This window comes from Camelus bactrianus, chromosome 5 (genome assembly GCF_048773025.1).
Source record: "Camelus bactrianus isolate YW-2024 breed Bactrian camel chromosome 5, ASM4877302v1, whole genome shotgun sequence".
Classification (NCBI taxonomy): domain Eukaryota; kingdom Metazoa; phylum Chordata; class Mammalia; order Artiodactyla; family Camelidae; genus Camelus; species Camelus bactrianus.
The window spans coordinates 82149829-82170983 of NC_133543.1; the positions used below are offsets into that span (position 1 = coordinate 82149829).

Here is a 21155-nt window from a genome sequence, read left to right on the forward strand (position 1 = left end):
TAGGTCATCCCTTTCCAGAAATACCTTGGCCTTTCAGGTTGGCATGTACCATATACTCTGTGCTGATACTTCCCTGTTGTCGGCCCGCTACATTTGCCCTGGACTGAGAAACTGCTATAGTATCCCTAAGATATTGATTCGAGTCTCAAGACACTTAGGTTTTTGTAAAATCCGATAGGATGAGATTTTTTTTATACCACTCTACCTTTTTTGAGTGAAGCTCAGATTAGGCTGTTGAAGTTAAGGAAACATAAGTTCTTAAGGCAACTGTATTGTATGGTCATTTTAAATTAAGCATTTGGACAGTGTATATTTAGTATACATCTACTGCTCGAGACAGAGTTTAACTTGTGCGTGAGCCTGTAGTAGCCTCACAAAATAAGAAAGCAGTGATGGCACATTCTTAAGGATAAATAATATCAAATGCACGAGAGCAAGAGCCTCCAAAATTGTAAAATAAAAATAAAGGAATATGTGCCAATAGGTCTAAAGACCAACTTGAGTTGTTATTAACATGATGACGTTGAAGTAGATCAGTTTTCAAACCTGGAGCCCCTCAGGCAGGTGGAGCGGACAGACTGGTAAAGGACGACATGGGATCCCTGCTCCATCTTAAATTTGGGCAGCTTTCCATTTGTCTGGTTTTACTTTAAATTTTTCACTTTTTTAAGAAAGACTTTACCATGAAATATAATGCAGTGCCCATATCCTAAAGAAGTTTGACTACCACTGAATAAGAAGAAGTCTTGGGTCAAAATCAAACAATCCCCATTCTGTTATGCCATTACTAATATGATACTAAATACTGCACATCAAATTTTGATGTACTATAAAATTGTGGCTTAAAAAGTTACCTAGGCTCTGATCTTAGGTGGAACATAAAAATCCATTGACAAAATTTCAATAAAAGTGTTTTTATTTACATATGGTGAAATGTGCACTTAGGGAAACTGAGTTTGACTATGGGATTCCATGTTAGCAGGTAGATAGTACTTTCTTAGATTTGATTCATTTAACTAAAATTAGTATAATGTAGCTAAATTTTAAAGTGGCAAATGTCTAGAGAATCACATTTCTTTTGATTGATATTTTGTTAGTTTAAGTAAGGCATGTTTCTTGATCATATTAAGAACATGAGAGTATTGACTGAACTAGGATCTCTGATGTTTGAGAGTTCACTCAGTTCTGTGATTTAAATGTATCTGTATCTGATTATAACGGTTTAATCAAGATGAATCATCTTAAGTAAACAAATTAGTTTTCTTGACAAAAGGGCATTAATAGACTGTTTAATGAATTTTAATTAAATTAAAAGTTTCTGTAGACGTTAGCCAGTCTTGACTAAGATATAGATTTTCCTTTTAATATATTATGTATGTAATTGATGTTGCTGATTGTACTTTAGCTGTTGGTGTAATTGGTTTGGTAAAGAGCTACATGTGATTTAATGGCATTTTTTTTCCACATAGAATTTGGGGATGGTTTGCCTATGCATTTTGGTAGTAGCTGCTGCTGGCAGCTATTGCATTTTGGCAACTATTGCTCTGCCTCTTTACCTCTGCACATGGTTGATGTTTAATCAGAAGATGGTTTTCATTTCTAACAGTTGCTAATGAGGTTGATTTTGGTAAACAGTACCAAAAAACAATCAACATCTAGCATCTTGTTGGTTATCTCATCTTGCAATTTGATAATAAATGTGGCTCATCAAATGAGTTTAATGAGTGTTTTAAGTCATATCTTACAGATCTAAATCCAATACTCATATAACAGGATAGACACAAATTGGAATTGAAGCATCTGTAGTGACTCTAAACTATGACTTTGAGTACAAGGAATATTAACCAGAAAAAAATGGATTTTTAAAAGTCTGGACTTATGTGCATAAAATTAATAACAGATTTTAAAATATTATTTTATATATATATATATTTTTTTCAGCTTACAATGACAAGATTGTTGCATTTCTGCGCCAACCCAACATCTTTGAAATTCTACAGGAGCGTCAACCTGATCTTACCAGGAATCACTCACTCAGGTAACCATAATATTGGTATTTAATTCAAATTGCGTAAACCCCAACCATTAAATCTTCGGTAACACTGATAATTGTCTTGGAAATTCACTCTTGCTTTCTGACATTCTGAACAAAGGCGTCTTGTGCACAAATACTTTATGTTATCAATATCAGGTCATTGTGGTCCTGGTTTTTCTCTATTAAGGATGAGGATTGAATAAAATTGACTAGAGAACCTAGAACCATCTTTAAAGAAGAAATATGAAAAAGAAACAAAATGTCACAGTGATGAATGCATCCTAGATGTGCAGATTAAAAATGAAAATAAGACATTATTTGAATGTAGTTTGAGTAAACAAAAGAAGCATAGAGTTTATTGAATTGAGACTTATAAAATCCTAGACCCTTCATAGCAGCACTATTTACAATAGTCAAGACATGGAAACAGCTAAATGTCCATCAACAGATGACTGGATAAAGAAATTGTGGTATATTTATATAATGGAATACTACTCAGCCATAAAAAATAAAATAATGCCATTTGCAGCAACATGGATGGCCCTGGAGAATGTCATTCTAAGTGAAGTAAGCCAGAAAGAGAAAGAAAAATACCATTTGATTTCACTCATATGTGGAATCTAAAAAAAAAAAAAAAAAAAAAAAAAAGGCAAACGAACTTATTTACAAAACAGAAACAGACTCACAGACATAGAAAACAAACTTATGGTTACCAGGGGGGAAGGGGGATGGGAAGGGATAAATTGGGAGTTCAAGATTTGCAGATACTGACTGGTATATATAAACAGATAAACAAGTTTATATTGTATAGCACAGGGAACTATATTCAATATCTTGTAGTAGCTTATGGTGAAAAAGAATAGGAAGACGAATATATGTATGTTCATGTATGACTGAAGCATTATGCTGTACACCAGAAATTGACACAACATAGTAAACTGACTATACTTACATTAAAAAAAGAGAAAAAATTAAAAATAAATAGAAAAAAAATCCTAGACTTGGTATTCACATTTTTCTGTAAGAAAAACACAGTAGAATCCAAGGAAGAAATCTGATTCTCTCGAGTTCAGCATTCCCCTGCATGAACCCTCTCTTCTAAACAAGTCTTTGAAGTATCAAGCTTCAAGCCCAGTTTTACTTTCCTGGATACATGCTTTTCCTTCTCCCTGGCAAGCTCTTTTCTTCTTTTGTGTTTGGCAAGAAAGATCTTTCCTTTTAAATTCAATGTAAATTCCACCTCATGCCCCGCCCCAGAAGCCTGTCAGCTCCACTGTGGATCCTCACTCTCATGACCGAGTCTAGACTTTCTCAACCTTGGTGTGCTAGGCATTGGTGGCAACAGAAAAAAGTGGGCATTTCTGCTGAAAATCCTACATAACTCAGAGACCACTTGGTCTACACGCCACCTTTACAGGCAGAAATATTTTTGCCCAGTGGTACCATCCTGGCCCATGGCAGCCATTGTCAAATACTGCTCCACTAAGTTGTGCCAGACTCTTACTGGTATCACTGGGGAGTTTTATAAAGTACAAAATGCCAGCTCTTGCTTACCCCAACTTGTCTCCTTTCTCTGAATTTCCACCCTCTATCCTCCTATGCTCTGCCCAGAAGTTTAATGTAGGAGGTCTGGGATAGAGCTCAAGCATTTAATTTCCTAAAATTTCTCCATCTAATTCCAATGGCACATCAAGGTGTAATAACCTTTGGTCTAGACACTAATTTCATCAGTAATTATGTAATGTATCAAATTGTCCTTCCTACTATTTTGGTTATATGACTTTTGTGCTTTAATCTGACTTTTCAAGTCCTTAAGCTTTATTTTTCCAAATAGATTATACGCTCCTTGCAGATAGGGATTTTATTCACTCATCATTACTTCTCCTCCTTACTGCTGAAATACCTAGATTTTGCATATATAGTGAAAGTAAATCTATATATCTAGATACATGTTGACTTGAGAATAAACTACCAAATAGTCTTCTTATGATGTTCTCAGTCTCTCATATCTTTAAAGTTGTCATTACTTTCTAAAGTTTCTGAACAACACATAATTTCAAGTACGATGCTACAAATGTTGCTTATACAGATATCCCGATTTCACATATTTAACATCTATCCCAGGTTTCAGTGTTTTCCCCAACTTAACAAGCAAGCTATACTTAGTCAGGAAAAAGTATAAAAGTTATACAAGCCATCATTTTGTATATCTGTATATTCTAGCATCTACTCAGTACATGTGGTCCCCTACAGAATCTAGTGTAAAAAGTTTTAGTTAGTAACTGCAGGAATGAACCCCTCAGTTCTCTAAGGAGAGATCTTAGAGGTTCTGGGCTGCCAAGGAAACCAGATGAACATACATATAAAATCCCTCCTCTTTTGCAAATCACAAAATAAGGACAACTCTGTTTTCTCTCTCTCTCTTTTTCTTTAACCAACTTCATCCCCAACACACACACACACACACACACACACACACACACACACACACACACACACACACACTTCTAGTCAATATCTGTTCCTCTGAAAGAACCCCCCACACACACACAAAAGAATAAGAAAGAGGAAACTCCTTGTTTTCCGCTTTTGCTCTGCAGCTCCACCTTATTATTTATATCAATTTAGCATATCTTCAAATCTCAGTCATCAGAGAAATTAGATGACATAGTCTATCTGAACAAGGCTTCTAACATCATTAGTTTTTAATACTTGACAGAACTTTAACAGACACTAGCAGAGGAAAAAGCTGCAGACCTCATTGGTAGCTTCCATTTTTGTTTTTGTTTTACTTTCTGCTTTTTAGTGTCGTAAAAGTTTCCTATTTCCTAAAGATACCTGAAGATTTTTTACTTTTTAATGATACCCAGGGCCTTCAGTTAAACACAATCTTACTTCTAATTATCGATCTCACATAATAATCTATTGCTAAGAAATTGATAGGCTGTGAAATGTTTCCATCTTATTTCAAACCTTATTTATAAATTTCCGTTTACACTTTCTAAAACTGTTTACAGAATTTGACCATAGAAAGCATGAACAGTCATGATGAGTAGAAAGAAACAGGAACTTAATGAGATAATGCTGTTCCTCTTACACAGTGTGTGTAACAGTACACTTTTGAGTTTCTGAAAAGTTATTGGTAGTTAAGCATTTTGCTTATAGTAACAGTGAAATGGGGAAGTTGGTACATCTAAGAGAACACTCTGTTTCACCGAACTGCACTGTAAGGAGCATTCCCACAAACGAAGGGGTGGGGAATTGGCTGGGGTCCTTTCACCTCATATTTCAGTGATATATGTGATAAGAGATTTATGCATGGAATTGAGGCATGGAGTAATTGTGTGTCAAAGGTAACTGTGGACCTATATTCATATCCTGAGCAAGGGTTCTCAATAATAGCATGGCTCTGAGTGCATTTTTTCTCACTGTGGCACAGGCACTTAAAAGAAATATCCCTTCTTTTCTCCATAACAAAATGAGGGAATAAGCATCAGCTTATCAAATAGGTATACCTCTGTTTTGTGCTTTTATTGTTTTGTTTGTGATTCCTTGCAATCCAGAGGATTGTAAGCAGTTTGCTTAGTTTGTAGCCATCAAAGCTTCCTCTTCCTTGAGATTCCCCTGGTGTATCTTTTCCTGTAGAATAGCTGTGGTTTTTCATGCACTGGGATGTGGCTTTTGCTTTCAACTGCTCTTTTTAAATCACCACTTCCTCTAACTTCATCTAGCAAGCAAACACGAATGCTGTCAAGTTGTCTTTTTTTTTCTTTTTAAGTCTCAGCCTCAGAAAAATCACCATCCAAAAGTCAGTACCACTTCCATCAAATGGATAGTGTCCTGTTGGATTACTATAGCCAACTGTTGGTTCTCATTGAAAGACAGTGATCATACTCAGAAGTTTTATAACGTTATAAAGGCTGAAATAAAGTTTTCTAATATTTTAGCCAAAGACAAATCTATTCATTTTTTAAAAACATAACCTTTTAACAGTATTTTACAGATTAATGTAATATATACAAATTCAATAAAATTTTTGATGTCGGTACTTGTACAACATTGTATTATGAGCACGGATCTAAGTACCATAATTAGGAGTTGAATTAAGAGTTGAGAATTTCCCCGTTTGTGTGATCATTGGATTCAACCAGTAAATCTGCTCCCTACTAGTCCAGCTTTCCCCAGACATCAGTGATAATTATTTGGACTCCAGGTTGATTCCACCTTAAGTGCTTCCTGGATAAGTTTCCTTCCCTTGAGAATGTGATCTGTGATAATGTTTCTTCATTCTGGGTAAACTGGGCCATTCCTTAAATATGTCATTAGCAAATCAATAACTTGGAAGTCAAAAAATTCTGAGCTACAAAAGGCAAATGAGTCCGTGTCCCAGGGCTCACCAGAATAGAAGCAAATGCAGACTCTGGCCTTCTATTTCTTTCCATCATCCTATTTTAAGAGCCTTGGAATTTTGTTATTGCTCAAATTATACTCTTAATTTTATTTTCATTTCAAAAATAGTGCATGCCATTGAGAAATTATAAAACAATACAGAATTTTAAGAAATAAAAAGTTAAAGTTTAAAAAAGCTGGCTTTCATAAAACAAACCCCAATGTTCAAAGATTCTAACTTATTTCTAGTTCAGTTTTCTAATAAATGGGTTTTTCTGCATTTAATGTTGGGCTGAAAATATTAATCTCAGTTAACATCTTATCTACCTTGTCAAAATAGCATAAATTTTCCCTTGCCAATCCTTATGCATTTTCCTGTTATGACCTGCCTAGCTCTCTCTCTAGTCTTCTGATTTGTTTACTGTTTGCTCAGATATCTGGAACCAACATGACAAACTTCTGATCTTGTTGCACCAAATTTACATAAGAGGAAATCTGCACTGAAGTTATTTTTTCCTATGAATCATTTACATAGGCATAATTATTGAATTTTTAAAAACACCTAATGAAAATTACTTATTGACATCACACAGTGTTACTGGAGAGTCCTGGTCTATCTCCCAACTGGGAGACCAACGTTAATAATGACACTTAGAATACAGATCTTAAGTAGTTCAGGTTTGGGGATCAGACAGACCTAGTTTGATTTCTGGCTCTGCAGTCACCAGGCAACATTGAATGAGGCATTTAACCCCCACAAGTGATGGTTTCCTCATCTGTAAAATGGGGATAGGAAGTTCTAACTTGCAGTGCCCTTTTGAAGATTAAATGAGATAATGTATTTAAAGAGCCTGGTACCGGGTAAGCAGTAGAAAGCATACAATAAATTTAAATTAATATTATTTTAGTAGTCTGTCCTTCACTTCTTTATTGTATCACAAGGACTCAGTTTAAAGTCATTTACCCCTGAATTTATTCTGATCCTCAAAACTACTATCTCTAAGACTAATCGTATGCATAAATGGAACCATGTGATTCTGGGAATAGAGTTAAAATACAGGAAAGATCTCTTGAGTTCCATAATTAATTTCTGTGTAGGAGGGCTTTCTAGTGTTGTGCTAGCACCGTTTCCCTTAGGTAGTTTTGCTCTAAAGTTTTTTACCTGTATGCAGTGAAACTGCCCTTGACTGCTCCATTTTTGCAAAGAGGACTGAACCTGCTGGCTCAAGCCAAATTACTGAGCACAGATTACCGAGGGCTAAACACTGTGCCAAAGGCATTGACCTAACATTGTAGAAGCCTTCCAAAGATGAATGAAAACATCTTCTCAGGCAGTAATCTTCTTGTAGATTTAATGAGAGTTTTGAGATATTGCTGCCTAAGACAGTAAGGAACACAGACTCTTAGTCCCTGAAATCTGTTCTGTGGCTTCTGCAGAGGAAATGGCTGCTACTTATGTGAGTGGATGTGCCAGCTTATAGTTGTATGTAGGCTTTGGCATGTACGTTTTGTAAATGTCTAGTTTTCACATTTCCTGTGCCTGGAATCTCGTAACTATTTATTTTAGAATACCTGAACAGTCCATCACTGAAGATAAGAGACCCCAATGGAAAACTCATAGGCAAGATTTTAGTTAAGATTCTCTTGAAGTATGACACCCTGGTATTTGTTAAGTCATTTCCCCCTAAATGTAATTCCCTGATACTAACTTTGAAATATTTCCCAAGTTACAAGTATGTTCATCCACTGGATATTTCTCCAAAGCACTGTATTTTCTGGCTAACAAATGATTCAGTTAAGTTTTCAAACCACTTTCTTACATGAAGAATAACCATATTTTAGGTATGTCTGTTTCACTATTGATTTTTGCTGTACTCTGTTGCATTTATTAAAAAACAGTTCAGCAAAATGACATCCTTCTTCAGTAGCTCATCAGATGTGGACTCTGTGTGGACCAAAGACAAATATCAGAACAGATTCCAGCCTCAGTGCTTTCCCCAAACCCAAAAGAATAATAAGCCATTTTTAAGATCATAGAGAACAATGCACTATTATATTTGATAATACAAAATGGTTTTTAATGAAATCTGATTTTTACATATATATTTAGGTAAATTGCTAAGTTATTAATGAATTAGAAGCATTTCTTACAAAGCAAGCAAAATATGTATTCCCTCTATGTTAGTAATGTATTTTTTTCTTTTTTTGTCTCTTTCAATGGATCTAAATAGTCATGGAAACTGTCTTAGCTAAAATTAAAATCACCTTTTTTCATGCATATCGTCCTATGTACAAATGGATATTATTAATACATCTCATTGAATAAGTTATTACTTTTAGTTCCTTGAGGGTACATTTTACAGAAAACATTCTTGCAGACCCATCAAGGTGCCATTATACCAAAAATCTGGTATCCTATGTGTCTGAAGTGTATAGTTTACAGTAGAAATGGCATAATATTACCATCTGTGCTAAAAATCTTTAAAAACATCTTGTATTTTTCTGCTGTATGTTTTCTTACACACTTATATTCCAAATTAAGTACAAGCTACATGAAGTCAAATTCTCTTTCTTACTCATCTTTTAAATCTTTGTAGGTTCTCACATCCTGTATTGCCTAAAGTGGGTGTTAGAGAAACATTTGGTAAATTAATCCATGTCATAGCAGGATATTTGGGACTTAATGATAACACCTAAAACTAGTTATCTCAAAGGGCAAGTAACTGTGTTCCCAGTATACAGAGTCACAAATGAAAAGATGCAGAATCCACCTTTTTAATACAACAATTTATAGATCTTTGCATATTCCAATATGTGATTTTAGATCTCAGGAGATGATGACATAACAATTATTTATTTTGAAACCTTGACTAAAAATCTCTAGCACATAGCATTATTTTGAGTATTGACATGAAATTTTGAATAATACATTCTCAACTTTTAAAATTATATTGGGATTCTGATAGGGATTTTTTTTTAAATTTAAGTTACTTTGGATGCAATTAAAATATTTGCAGTTTTTCATTTTCTCTTCTGCAACTATACTATTTTTTTTTCATGGATTCAACTTTTTCATTTCTTACAGTAAAATTGTCTTGTTTGTTTATTTAGCAACTGAATGTTTCTTGTCTAGGTTTTCCCAAATTATGTTATGTTTTTGTTTCTGTTGTGGGTGGGTTTTTTCGCCCCTAAATAATGACTACCAAGATGCAGGAAACTGCTAGTTTTTGTAGTACTATTTTCTGGAGATTGGTACTTCAAGTTCTTTTTTTCCTTGCCTTGACATTTTTATGTCACTGGTTAAAAAATACTGCTTTATCCTTATCTATCCCTTTATATGCTCTTTAACTGACTTGTCTGTTCTAATGGCTTCTATAGTAATGAATTTGTGGGTTTTTTGTTTGTTTCTTTAATATGTATGTTTATTTTAAAATAAAAATACAGGCACATATGACATGGTTTCAATTCCTGAATATATTTTCAGTTAAAACATTTGTTATCAAATACATAAAAATTATAATTCATAGGAAAATACGAATCTCTGGTTATACAATAGTATATCCTAGATATTAATTCTTTAGAACAGCAATGGCCTCAGTGTGCAAGCTGTTAGAATGCCTTAGGTAAGGGTCTTAGAACCAGATATTTTTGGGTATTATAACTAAACTCCCTTTTTTAGAGTCCAAAATGGTTTTGCTTTGTACAGACTTTGCTTTATTGATAATAATGTTTCCCGTTATCCACTGAATTATGAGAATTGTCAACCCTTCATACATGTCACCTCTTTGGTCTTCACAGCATTATTTCAGTTTTACGGAAAGGCCAGGATCTTATCTACTACATATCATAGAAGGACTCAATAGATATTTATGGAATTAACCAAGGTGAACAGTGTGGTTAAAAATTAAAACAATTTGCCAACAACAGAAACAGAAAAAGGAGTCTGTGACCAGGCATCTATTTTGGCTCTTTTTTCTATAGATCATATTGTCTATGGAAAAAGGAATAAATAACTATGAGGCCTATCTAATATTCAATATTTTAAAATGATTGAGTGCTGCTATATAATAGTTCTGTGCTAAGCATCTTATTTGCATTTATTCATTGAATCCTTTCCACAAATCTGTGAGGCAGATATTATAACAATGCTTATTACAAGATGAGAAAACCAGCAGAGAGTTAACTAGCTCTCTGAATTCTTAGCACAGAACTGATTTATATCCACTTACAGAGGATATTGCCTTTAAACATATGGCTAATTGATATCCCTCCTATATTTCCATAAGAATCATGGGACAATAATGGACCTATATTTCCAAACCTAACGTACATAAAGGGAAGTAGAAAGAAAAGTTGATCTTTCTACTGCTTGGCTCTGTTCTTCAAGTCAGACCATGCCCTGTGACTGTAATCAAAAGTATGAATAATCAGTAGTAATTGTCCTTTCTTGACATTACACCATTAGAGAAGTCATGGGGATTTCTCTAAAATTGCCCAAAGGCAGTTCTTTTTTACAGCATATGTATTTTTGAAGGTTAACTAAACTATATCTACAGGAACCATGTGTGTGCAGAGTCTGCAATTCAGAGAGAGTTGTGGTTTAGAGGCATTGCTGCTTCTGATTGTTTTTGATCACGTGCCCTACTTTAACTTCACCAAAATGTTGGTTGGTTTCAATGAGAGTATTTTCTGTGGGAATTCCGGTCTTGAGACTGTTCCTTGTCCTCAAATGATCCTCTGCTAGAGTTGATCCTCTGGGATGACTCTGTTCTTTGGAGGAAGTGGTTACTAAGGTCTGAATATATGAGCATCTGAGAGACAGCAACAGCCAGAGACTTCTTCCCAAGGTTGTCTCTCTATATGCAGTTTAGTATCTGTATATATCTGTTAGTTATAATGGTTGTGTTTTCTTATTAAGAGATTGCCTTTCTCTGTCTTTGCACTTACTTCAGTGGGTTCTGTTTTAGTAAAGAATCAGATGTCAGCTTCCTGATTCTCTTTGCTCCACTACAACAATAAATGCTCACAAGATAAATTTATTCCACACACTGAGTGAACTCAGGGATATTTGTTAGGAGCCAAATCTGTTTTGGTATTAACTGCTCACATGCCTGGTTTGATTTTACCGAGCACTTGTTTTGTTCATTGCACGGTGCTAGGTACTTGGAGGCACAAAGATGAAGGAGGAAGGGCTTTTGCCCTCCAGAATCTCACATTTCAAAAGGAACTGAAGTTATAGCTGAGTGGCCATGTGAGCAGGTGCAGTAGAGGAAGTGCCAGAAAGTGTTCCAAAGGGCAAGTGAAAAAATACCCCTGCAAAGAGGGTCACATGATCACATATAATCTTAATTCTCCTTATAAGCCACTAAAATTGAATAGAATTTCTTTAAAGTGAAGGCTGTAAAGAAAGAAATTAAATGACTTCCATGGATTGCTTCTAACTCTATAAACTTATAAAATAAACTCAAATAAATGTATTAATGTAACTTTCAAATGCCCGTCTAATCAGAGTCATATGGATCTTCAGCAATATTTCTCGAACTTGTTATGTGTATTTCAGACACTGAGTGAACTCATGGAAATTTGTTAGGAGCCAAAAATGTTATTTTTTCATCCTTAAAGGAAAAGGAACACAGCACATCTGCAATGATGACTTTAAGTACTTTTATTTTAATGAAACATAAATGTGTACAAATATAAAATGTGCATAAACTTCCTATCCTTACAGCTTTTATAAACTGTAAAACCAAAAGACATATAAATTAAGTAAAAACTGAAAAAAAAAAACTTGAATAGGTGATATTCTGAGAAGGTTTTGTTTTTCAGAAGCCAAATGACCAATGTTGAGACCCATGTCAATGGAGAGACACTTTTGTGCTTTTTGTTTCACTTGCTGTTTGACTTGAATCTTTTGATTTTGCATCTCATGGTCCATCATGTGCATCTGCGACATTATTGCAGATAACGGTTTTTCCTTCCTAACAAATAGCTTATTTTTACCTACTGATTCATTGTTGTGATGAGCCAGTTCATTTAATAGTGCACCCTCAAGTACAATACTGAAAAAAATGTATCATTAAACATACCTGTGATGATTCTCCTGCCACTTTTCTATTTGTAAACTATTGTAAAACGTTTGTTCTTAGACTAAACCATAACATCTTTTATGCTTTCTTTAGCACAAATGCAAAATTCACTTTTTCAGTCCATTTATTTGTATTCTTGTTAGTCGATGGCAATTAATATATACATTACTTTGCCTACTTCATCGTCGTCATTTAATTTGCAAATTCATACTGCAAAAGAAAAGTGTTCTCTTTTTAAATGGCAAAAGCATTGCGTGTGAGGGGCAGACAGGGCCTGTTATCATATTTAACATCAAGGCCCTGCTCATCAACACTTTAAAAGTTCACTTCCGATTACTTGGCAACAAGTGTCCTATGAATACAAACGTGGGAGCTGAAGTCACTTAGAAGTGTTCAGTCATAACCGTCATCCAGATTATCCAAAATATGCTGACCTCGTATTAGCAGTTTTGATCGTCAAAGTGAAAACACACCATTTTAAAATTCTCCCGGAACTCAAGATTATGTCTGTGGATTTCTAGTCGACAATGACCCCAGTTTAAGAAATACCGGACTGTGGAATATTGGGCAAATACCTAATAACCAAGAGTAGTTCCCATTTTTAGCCCTCAGAAAAGATGAGTGACATTTCTGAGGACATTTGCTGACTTCTGCCTCTTCCTCAGCCTTGATCTGCTCTCTTGACAGTCAGTAAGCCTATGCCTTCTTGGTTTCTACATGAAAGAACTTTATGAAGGACTTTAGGAGTGGGTATAAGGCCTAAACAGTGGTCAGTTACATGAATGGAATCATTTAAATACTTTCATATTATGCTAGAATTGCCCTGACTCTCTCTCTTCCACGGCAGCATGAACTCTTTGAGAAAGAGGGTGTCTCACACACTGCTGAACTCCCAGTAGGCGATGCGATGCCTAGGAGATAGGCACTCAGAAGAGGTTTGCTGAATGAACGAATATTAACGTAAGAAAGTCCTTAGTGGTGTGATGCACATCTGATAACATGCTCCAGCATCTTGTTCCTGGAAGCACATGACCCATCACTGGTCATTGGGGTAAATTGGGTGGCCTGGTAGAAAACTGGTGTCAGCCTGCCTCTGGTATGTTCTGACCTAAAGAGTCAGACCAGTTGCCTTCACTGCCTCCTAGTTAATATCTGAAAAGTTATGAAAGGTTTCCCAATTGGCGTATTTCCTTTGGTGTCTTTTTCTTTCCTCACCCTGTCATCCTTATGACTCAGGAAGTTATGATCTGTTCCTTATTCACAGGATACATAAAAACCACCGTCCAGATCACGCTGTCTGTTTTGTCACCCAGCTGGCTGTGTGTGGTTCCAGTTAAAGGAGTGGAGAAAAGGGCTAAACCTCTTTGTTCTCTGGTTTTGTTCTGTTAGCCTGGTTCACGGTGGTGATAGACTAAGGAGATAAACTGTGTATTCGCTGGAGATAGTTTTTGATTTTTCAAGATCAAAGCATAGTAGTACTGACCCTTATAAGAGTACTTCTTTGGTCAAGTTATTGTTCATTTTTTTTCCAAGGTAACTTTTTTCTCGTTTAGTTTTTTTTAAACCAACTTTTATATCTCTTATCAAAAAAACCATTTACCAGATAATGGGCCTTGGTCTCTGTCATGTGCTTCAGACGTATGGTTGTAACACTCAAGGGAAAATGTTATGCTTGGTTCGAGATTTCAAACTGAAATAACCTTAAGCAGGGAGAAGAGGCTGGCCTTCCTCTTCTGAATAATATCTTTATATTTATATATATATCACCTATCTGTATATAGCCAGTAGCTGGATACCATATATGGTATATATATATATATATATATATATATATAGTATAGCTATAATATAACATTTCATAATATAAAATTATATAATGTATAATATAAAATTATATAAAACATATATCATGGCAATAAAGGACAGAAGAGAAAACTTGATAATATCAAATATTAGATGCTTCATTTGCCAACATATTATGTAAAATGGATGTAGGCAAAAGAAGCTTAGCACTAAACTGTTTATCACTCCCAGTAAGCTATGTGGTTAAGAGCAAATCAGTTGACTTTTCTGTACTTTAGGCAATTTTTCATCTCAGCAGTTGAACCTTGCCTTTCACCTCATTACTTTCAAGCCGGTAAGCAATTAAGGTGTGAATTTGAAATTTGGGAATAAAAAACCATTAGAACTCTGTGAAAACATCAAATAGGAAAACAAGATGCTCAACAGATAATAACTGAACTAAATTAATACTCACATCAGAGATTGATATTTTATTTCTTAGTGTAGAGGAATCAGATACATAGTCATTAGCAGTTAGAGCAAAATTGCATACTTACGTTGGCCCCTGTGTTCGTAGCAAATGCAATGCCTTCAGTACCATAGTTTATGTGGTACTTTTTTTTTTTGTCCTCATATCCAAACTAACATGTTGTGCTTTGAAACAGCGTGATGTAAACGAGAGGACACAACCAGGAAAATTTTTATTAAATGTATATTCATATAAAGATTGAATCTAGCAAAACAATGATTCATCAAACAACCAAAAAAAAAAAAAGTGTTATCACATATCACATGTCTATAATGAAATAATGGCTAAATAACTCACACTGCTTTTGATATGTTTAAGTATATATGTACATTTGCACAAGTATATGCACAATCTGTTTTACCAACTATACTACTGAAAGTGGTCAAGTTCTAGTTTCTTGAAATGGCCATATGCTGCCATATGGAATATATAATATAGAGATTACCACCTGCTTCCAATTAGGAATGTTCTCATCACACACAGAGGTATATCCTCAGGAAAAGAAAGGATTATCCATGTACACTCCCTTTTGAAATAACAGGAAATCAGCTTGAATGGTCCAGACTGTTGCACAGATTCAAGCCCACAACAAGGGTTTAACTCAAAGCAGAGACTGGGTTTTACTGGTTGGATGGTACTGCTACCCATGTAGTATTTGGGCAGCAAAAGATGAAGGCAGTAAAATACTTTTTTTCGCAGTGTTAGGACTGGGTGATGTAGGTGCTCATGAGGTCCTCCTGAAGGCAAGGACCATGTCTTTCTTGGATGTGTATTCCTAGGGCACATAATAGGTACCAAAAAATGTGACCATCATTAAAAAAAAAATGATGCCTAAAGCATCAAGTTATGTCCCCAAAGTCTACCATACATAATTGAGCTGTTTCTTTGCTTGAATAGGGAGAAGATCCAATTTATCCGAACTGAAGGAACCCCGGGATTGGTGCGTCTTTCAAGTGATGCAGACCTTGTTATGTTGCTAAGGTATGTAACCCTAGCTCTTGAAGTGGAAAGTCTCTTATTGTCAGGTATGATGGAGCATTTTAGAAAATAATATGCCAATATTGGCAGCCTATAAATGCTCCTTTATTCTTAAAGACTTGTAGAATATTCATGTTGAAGATGTATGATGCTGATACAGTGATAATTCATTTCAGATTTCACTTTTTACCACTGAAATCAGTTTTGATTTTGTTTTTTACTCTGCTGGTAAAAGAGGTGGTGGTATTGGAGAAGAGAAAGTCTATAGAGACCAATGAGTAAAGTGTGTCCGTGTTTATACTTTGTCTATTTCTTTATTTTTTTCTATTTAAAAATATTTATTTTGTGGGCGAATTTAATAGTATGTGAATTACATTTTAATAAGATTTTTTTATTAAAGTATAGTTGATTTACAATGTTATATTCGTTTTAGTTATACAACATAATGATTCAATATTTTTATAGATTATACTCCATTTAAACTTATAAAAATTTTGGCTATATTCCCTGTGCTGTACATTATATCCTTGTATCTTGTTTATTTTATAACTATACCCACTCTCTATTTCTTAAAAAGGAAAATTACTCCTGGTACAAATGGACTTGAATATCAGCAGGCTGCAATGCAGAGATGATATAGCTCTAGGAAATTCCTCATTTCAAAATAAGCCCATGTAAGGTGGTTTTCCAATATGGCTCCTATAAAACCCAAGAATTTTTAAATAACTTTGTTGCATTCATTATTGATTATTCTATTTCATATATTATTTCACTAAGTCAACTCATGTTAAAAATGTACCTTTATCAGAGCTCATATAGGAAATATTGATAAATATATTAGAATTTTTAATTTATATAATGAGACACCACATATAAAAGCATAAAGAAAGGCAACAAACTAGAAGAATATAGTTATAACACACAAAACAAAGGTATCATGAATATGTAAAGCACACCTTTAAACCAACTTAAAAGAAAAAAACCCAAAAGAAAAATAGATAAAGGATATAAAAAGGCATTTCAAAGGAATTGTGAAACTTGAATAGCCAGTAAACTCATGGAAAGAAGCTAGTAATTGTAAAGTGCAGTTTCAAATAATGAGATACTACTTCATCCTATTAGACTTGAAAAAATCAAAAAGTCTGGTAATACCAAATGAGAAATAGGAACTCCATATTGTCTGGACTTGGTGGGATGGCAATTTCTACAACCTCTTTGGAGGACAATTTGACAATATCTTTTACAGTTGAAAAGGCATATGCACTATGACTGAGCAACTCTGTTTTTACACATATACCATATTTGTACCAAGAAACTCTTATTACGTGTACACAAGTTGATATATACAGGGTATTCATTGTACCATTGTTTATAAAAGCACACAGTTGGGAAAAAAGTCAGTATTTATCAAGAAAGGTATGGATACCTAGACTGATGCATTTCTAGAACAGACGACTACATGGCAGGTGAAAGTAATGAACCAGATCCTTACATGTCAGCATAGACACCAGAAATATTTTGTTGAATACAGAGTTCTGTACTTATAAGGCATTTACGTAATTTTTCAGCAATTCATAAGGCAAAACTGTATGTTGTTCTTCTACACATATGTTGCAAAATATAAAACTACTGAAGGAAGGATGCCTGTCAAAATCATGATAGAGGAAAGCAAGAGACTCCATATACACACATGCTCACACACAGATACATAGATACGTCTGTATAGATATATACACATCTATAAGTATGCATGTGTGTTTGAAGCAAAAGTAGTAGTAGTAACATTATTAATCCTAGATGACATGTATTGAGTGTTTTTATTTATTCTTTATCTCTTCTGTATTAAGTTTTCCAAGGAAAAAAAATTCTCTCTTGATATAAAAAATTTCTGTGTATTGGTTACATTTAAAGGAAATGATAAATGTCATGGAGTAAAGGGACACAGGTATAGATGTTTGAGAAGAGGATGCTAATTCCTACCCCTCAGTTAATTTAGCTATGGGTTTCTAGACCTTTCTTGTACTAACTGTCACATGGCATTTTTTCCCCAGCCATCAATTTAAAATTCACATTATTCTGATAGTTATTGGTTTATTGAAAAAGAGAATTGGCAGTTTCAGGGCTTAATTTGCTATTACTCCCTGCTTCTGTTCCCAAATCTTTGATTCATAGTTTAAAAGTGGAAAGTTGCTTTAAAAAATAATAGTGTATAAAAATATGTTTGCTATAGTGGTTTAGCAGATGTGTGCATGTGAGTGAAGAACCGGAGAAAGAATTGTTAAGTTGTTATTGCATTGCTATAACCCATGGTCTCTCAGCCTCAAAAGTATTGACATTTGAGGCTGGATATGTCTTTTGTGCAGGGAGCTATTGTGTGCATTGTAAGATGTTTATCGGCATCCTGGCCTCCGCCCACTAGACGCCAGAAACACCCCCTCTTCCAGTTACGACAATCAGAAACGTCCTCAGACATTGCCCAATGTCCCCAGAGAGTGTGGGGAAGGGCAAAATTGCCTCAGTGGAAAACCAGTGCTATAACCCTTAGGAGTCCATTCCTTAAATCACTACGAGACTAAACTGTTGCCACTTCTTCTCAATGTTTTCTGAAAACGAGTAACAGATTTCCAGATTTGACCAAGTTTGTGGAAAACCGGCTTCTGTCTCTCAATTAAAAAATCCAAGTACTCTTATTTATATTGTTGATTCTTTTTTGTCAAATGTTTGTCTGTTTGAGCTTAGTATAATCAGTAGTACTTTTATCATAACAAAGTTAATGAGAAGTCTAGGATTCCCGAGCTCTCAGATCGCTGGTCACTATCTTTTAGGAGAGTATTAGAAACAGACATTTCAGTATGGAGGAGAAAGAAGACACTGGATTGAATAATCTAAGATCAAAATCCTCACAACTGAAAAACATCATAAAGCCAGAGTAAACGAGGAAGCTAATGATTTAGCAGTTGGAATTATTTAGGAGGTGTTTTGTTTTACTTGCTTTTAATTGTCTAACAGAAATCCTAAGCACTTTGAAGGCTGAGACCTTGTAAACTTCCTGAAAAGAAGATATAGAACACACTTTATGTATTTCTTACGAGTTCTCAATAAGCATTCTCTCTAGTGTTTGATCTTATTCCCAAATGTAAAAACCTAGGCTATTTTCAAATGAACGTATAAACTCAAGCTCATATATTCTTTGGACTATGGACTGGACCTCTTTCTTTGGGATGTGAATTGATGGATGGAATGGGTCAGAGTGAGAGACAGACTGACACATTGTGGAAACAAAGCGTTTACCCACCTATTTGGCTAAAGTATGCGTTTTGTTCCTTGTCTTTCCCCAGTTTGTTTGAAGAAGAGATAATGTCCTATGTGCCTCCACATGCCTTACTCCATCCCAGCTACTGTCAGTCCCCACGTGGCTCCCCAGTGTCCTCTCCTCAGAACTCCCCAGGTGAGTCTACCTGCTGTGTGCAGTGAATTCTCTGAGGAGTGAGCCCTAAAGTCAGATGCTCTGTCCTCATAAAGGAGAGTAAGGGAACACCTTGGGTACATCTGCAGTGCTAGCACAGGTACGTATTGGGAGGTACTGCCTATCTCTGAAAACTGGTTAATTTCCATATAGATTCATTTTGACTGGAAGACTGACATTCCAGAATAGGCGGATAAATGTTAACTGTGTGAAATACCTAGATATAGAATTTACTTTTTATTATGTTATGTAGTACCTAATATATCTTGGAAAATATTAGGGCACAGAATACTGTATTCGCTTTTTGGGTTTAAAAAGTTCTAGTTAGGAGACTGAGTCAATGAAGAATAAAAAGAAATCACTACTTTCAAGAACTCATATAGAATTAAAATTAGTCAGTTTAATGGTCTTGAATAGTTTTTCCCTTTGGTAGTCACTGCTTTAAATAAGAAGACCAGTACGGTCAGGTAGAACTTGTTGATAGATGAAACAAACTAAAATTTTTAAGTTTAAATTCATTTTGAAAGAGGTATGGCGTGAATGGAGAAGTGGACGGATGAATGAATGAATGGTAGAAAATGCAGCTTATCAAATGAGTTTTTTTAAGGATGGTAGTCATGATGTTGACAGAACGTCAGCTATATTTGTCCTTATTAGAGGCAATATATTATTCACACTGTCACAGCCATCAGAATTTAAAACTGCTTTACTAGAAATCCAAATTCCAGATGTGTCACTAAAAGCTGCTCTGTGTTCTTTGTTTTAATAACATCTGTTTTCACATACTGGTATCATAACGAAGCTACAGCATAACCCAATACTGCAAACAGGAAATGGTCTATTAATTTGTTCATTTAACAGAGATTTATTGAGCATCTAGCTATGATCCAAGCACTGAACGAGACCCTGGTGCTACAAAGATGAATGATACAGCCTCTGCCTTTGAAAATTCACGTTGGGGCAATGAGTCAACAAGCGACTCTGAACGCTCTGTGGTTAGTCCCATAATGAAGAAATGCAGGGGAGCACAGATGTGGGAGCAAGCCTTCCTTCAAGGTGGGGGTGGGGTGTTTGGGGAAAGGTGAAGACAACAGGTATGAAAGGATGCCTTGGAGAATGATGAACAGGATTTTACCAGGTGAACCAAAGGAACCAGGACACACTAAGTATAGGAGTGGCATAAGCTAAGCCACAGAAGCATGAAAGTCGTTTAGGACAAATTAACAGATACAAGTGAAAGCAAGTTCTCAAAACTTAGGTTGGAAAGATAGGCTAGAGTTGGTTTGTCACCAAAGTTTTACTTTGTAGTCCATATGGAGCCACTGGGAATTTACAGAGGAATATCCTATTTTACAAAGTTCAGTTTGGTGGCAATATGGAGGCTGTATTAGAAGATGAGAGACTAGAGTTAGAGAAACCATCTGGGAGGCTGTTGCATTGACCCAGGTGACATGGTAAAGAGCTGGGCAAATTGTGATAGAGAAAGGGGAATCATTCAAAGATATGTAAGCTGTAGAGATGCTAGAATGTTGAGTCGAGGTAGAGTAGAGTCGAGGCAGATACTGAGGTCGTCTCTGCAGAGACTACTAAGCAGATGGTAACACCATTTACCACGAAAGAAAAGTGGTTAGACTGGAGGGGAGGGGGCAAAGGAGGCTGGTTTTGGATGTTTTGTTGAGGAGTCTTTGGGCCATCCAACTGGAGATACCTGAAGACAACTGGAAAACATAGTCCTGGAGCTCAAGAGAGGTTAGCAGCTAGGAATATAGGTATGTAGGTGGCAGCTGAACCCATGGGATCAATTAGAGGAATTAGGAGTACGAGTCAGTGAAAAGAAGAGAAAATAGAGGATGGTGACGTGAGGAACTCCAATATTTAAAGGAGGGGCTG

The 21155-nt window shown here is 35.4% G+C and overlaps 1 protein-coding gene across 5 annotated transcripts in view; it reads left to right on the forward strand.

The window, feature by feature from the left end:
• The window catches only part of HECW2 (HECT, C2 and WW domain containing E3 ubiquitin protein ligase 2), a 334329-nt gene that overhangs the window by 265179 nt on the left and 47995 nt on the right, over positions 1–21155 (forward strand). For all 5 annotated transcript variants that reach the window (XM_074364238.1, XM_074364239.1, XM_074364240.1 and 2 more), the window contains 3 exons: positions 1942–2038; positions 15719–15802; positions 19138–19247. In XM_074364238.1, coding sequence (XP_074220339.1) covers positions 1942–2038; positions 15719–15802; positions 19138–19247 — 291 coding nt within the window. The remainder of the gene's footprint in view (positions 1–1941; positions 2039–15718; positions 15803–19137; positions 19248–21155) is intronic.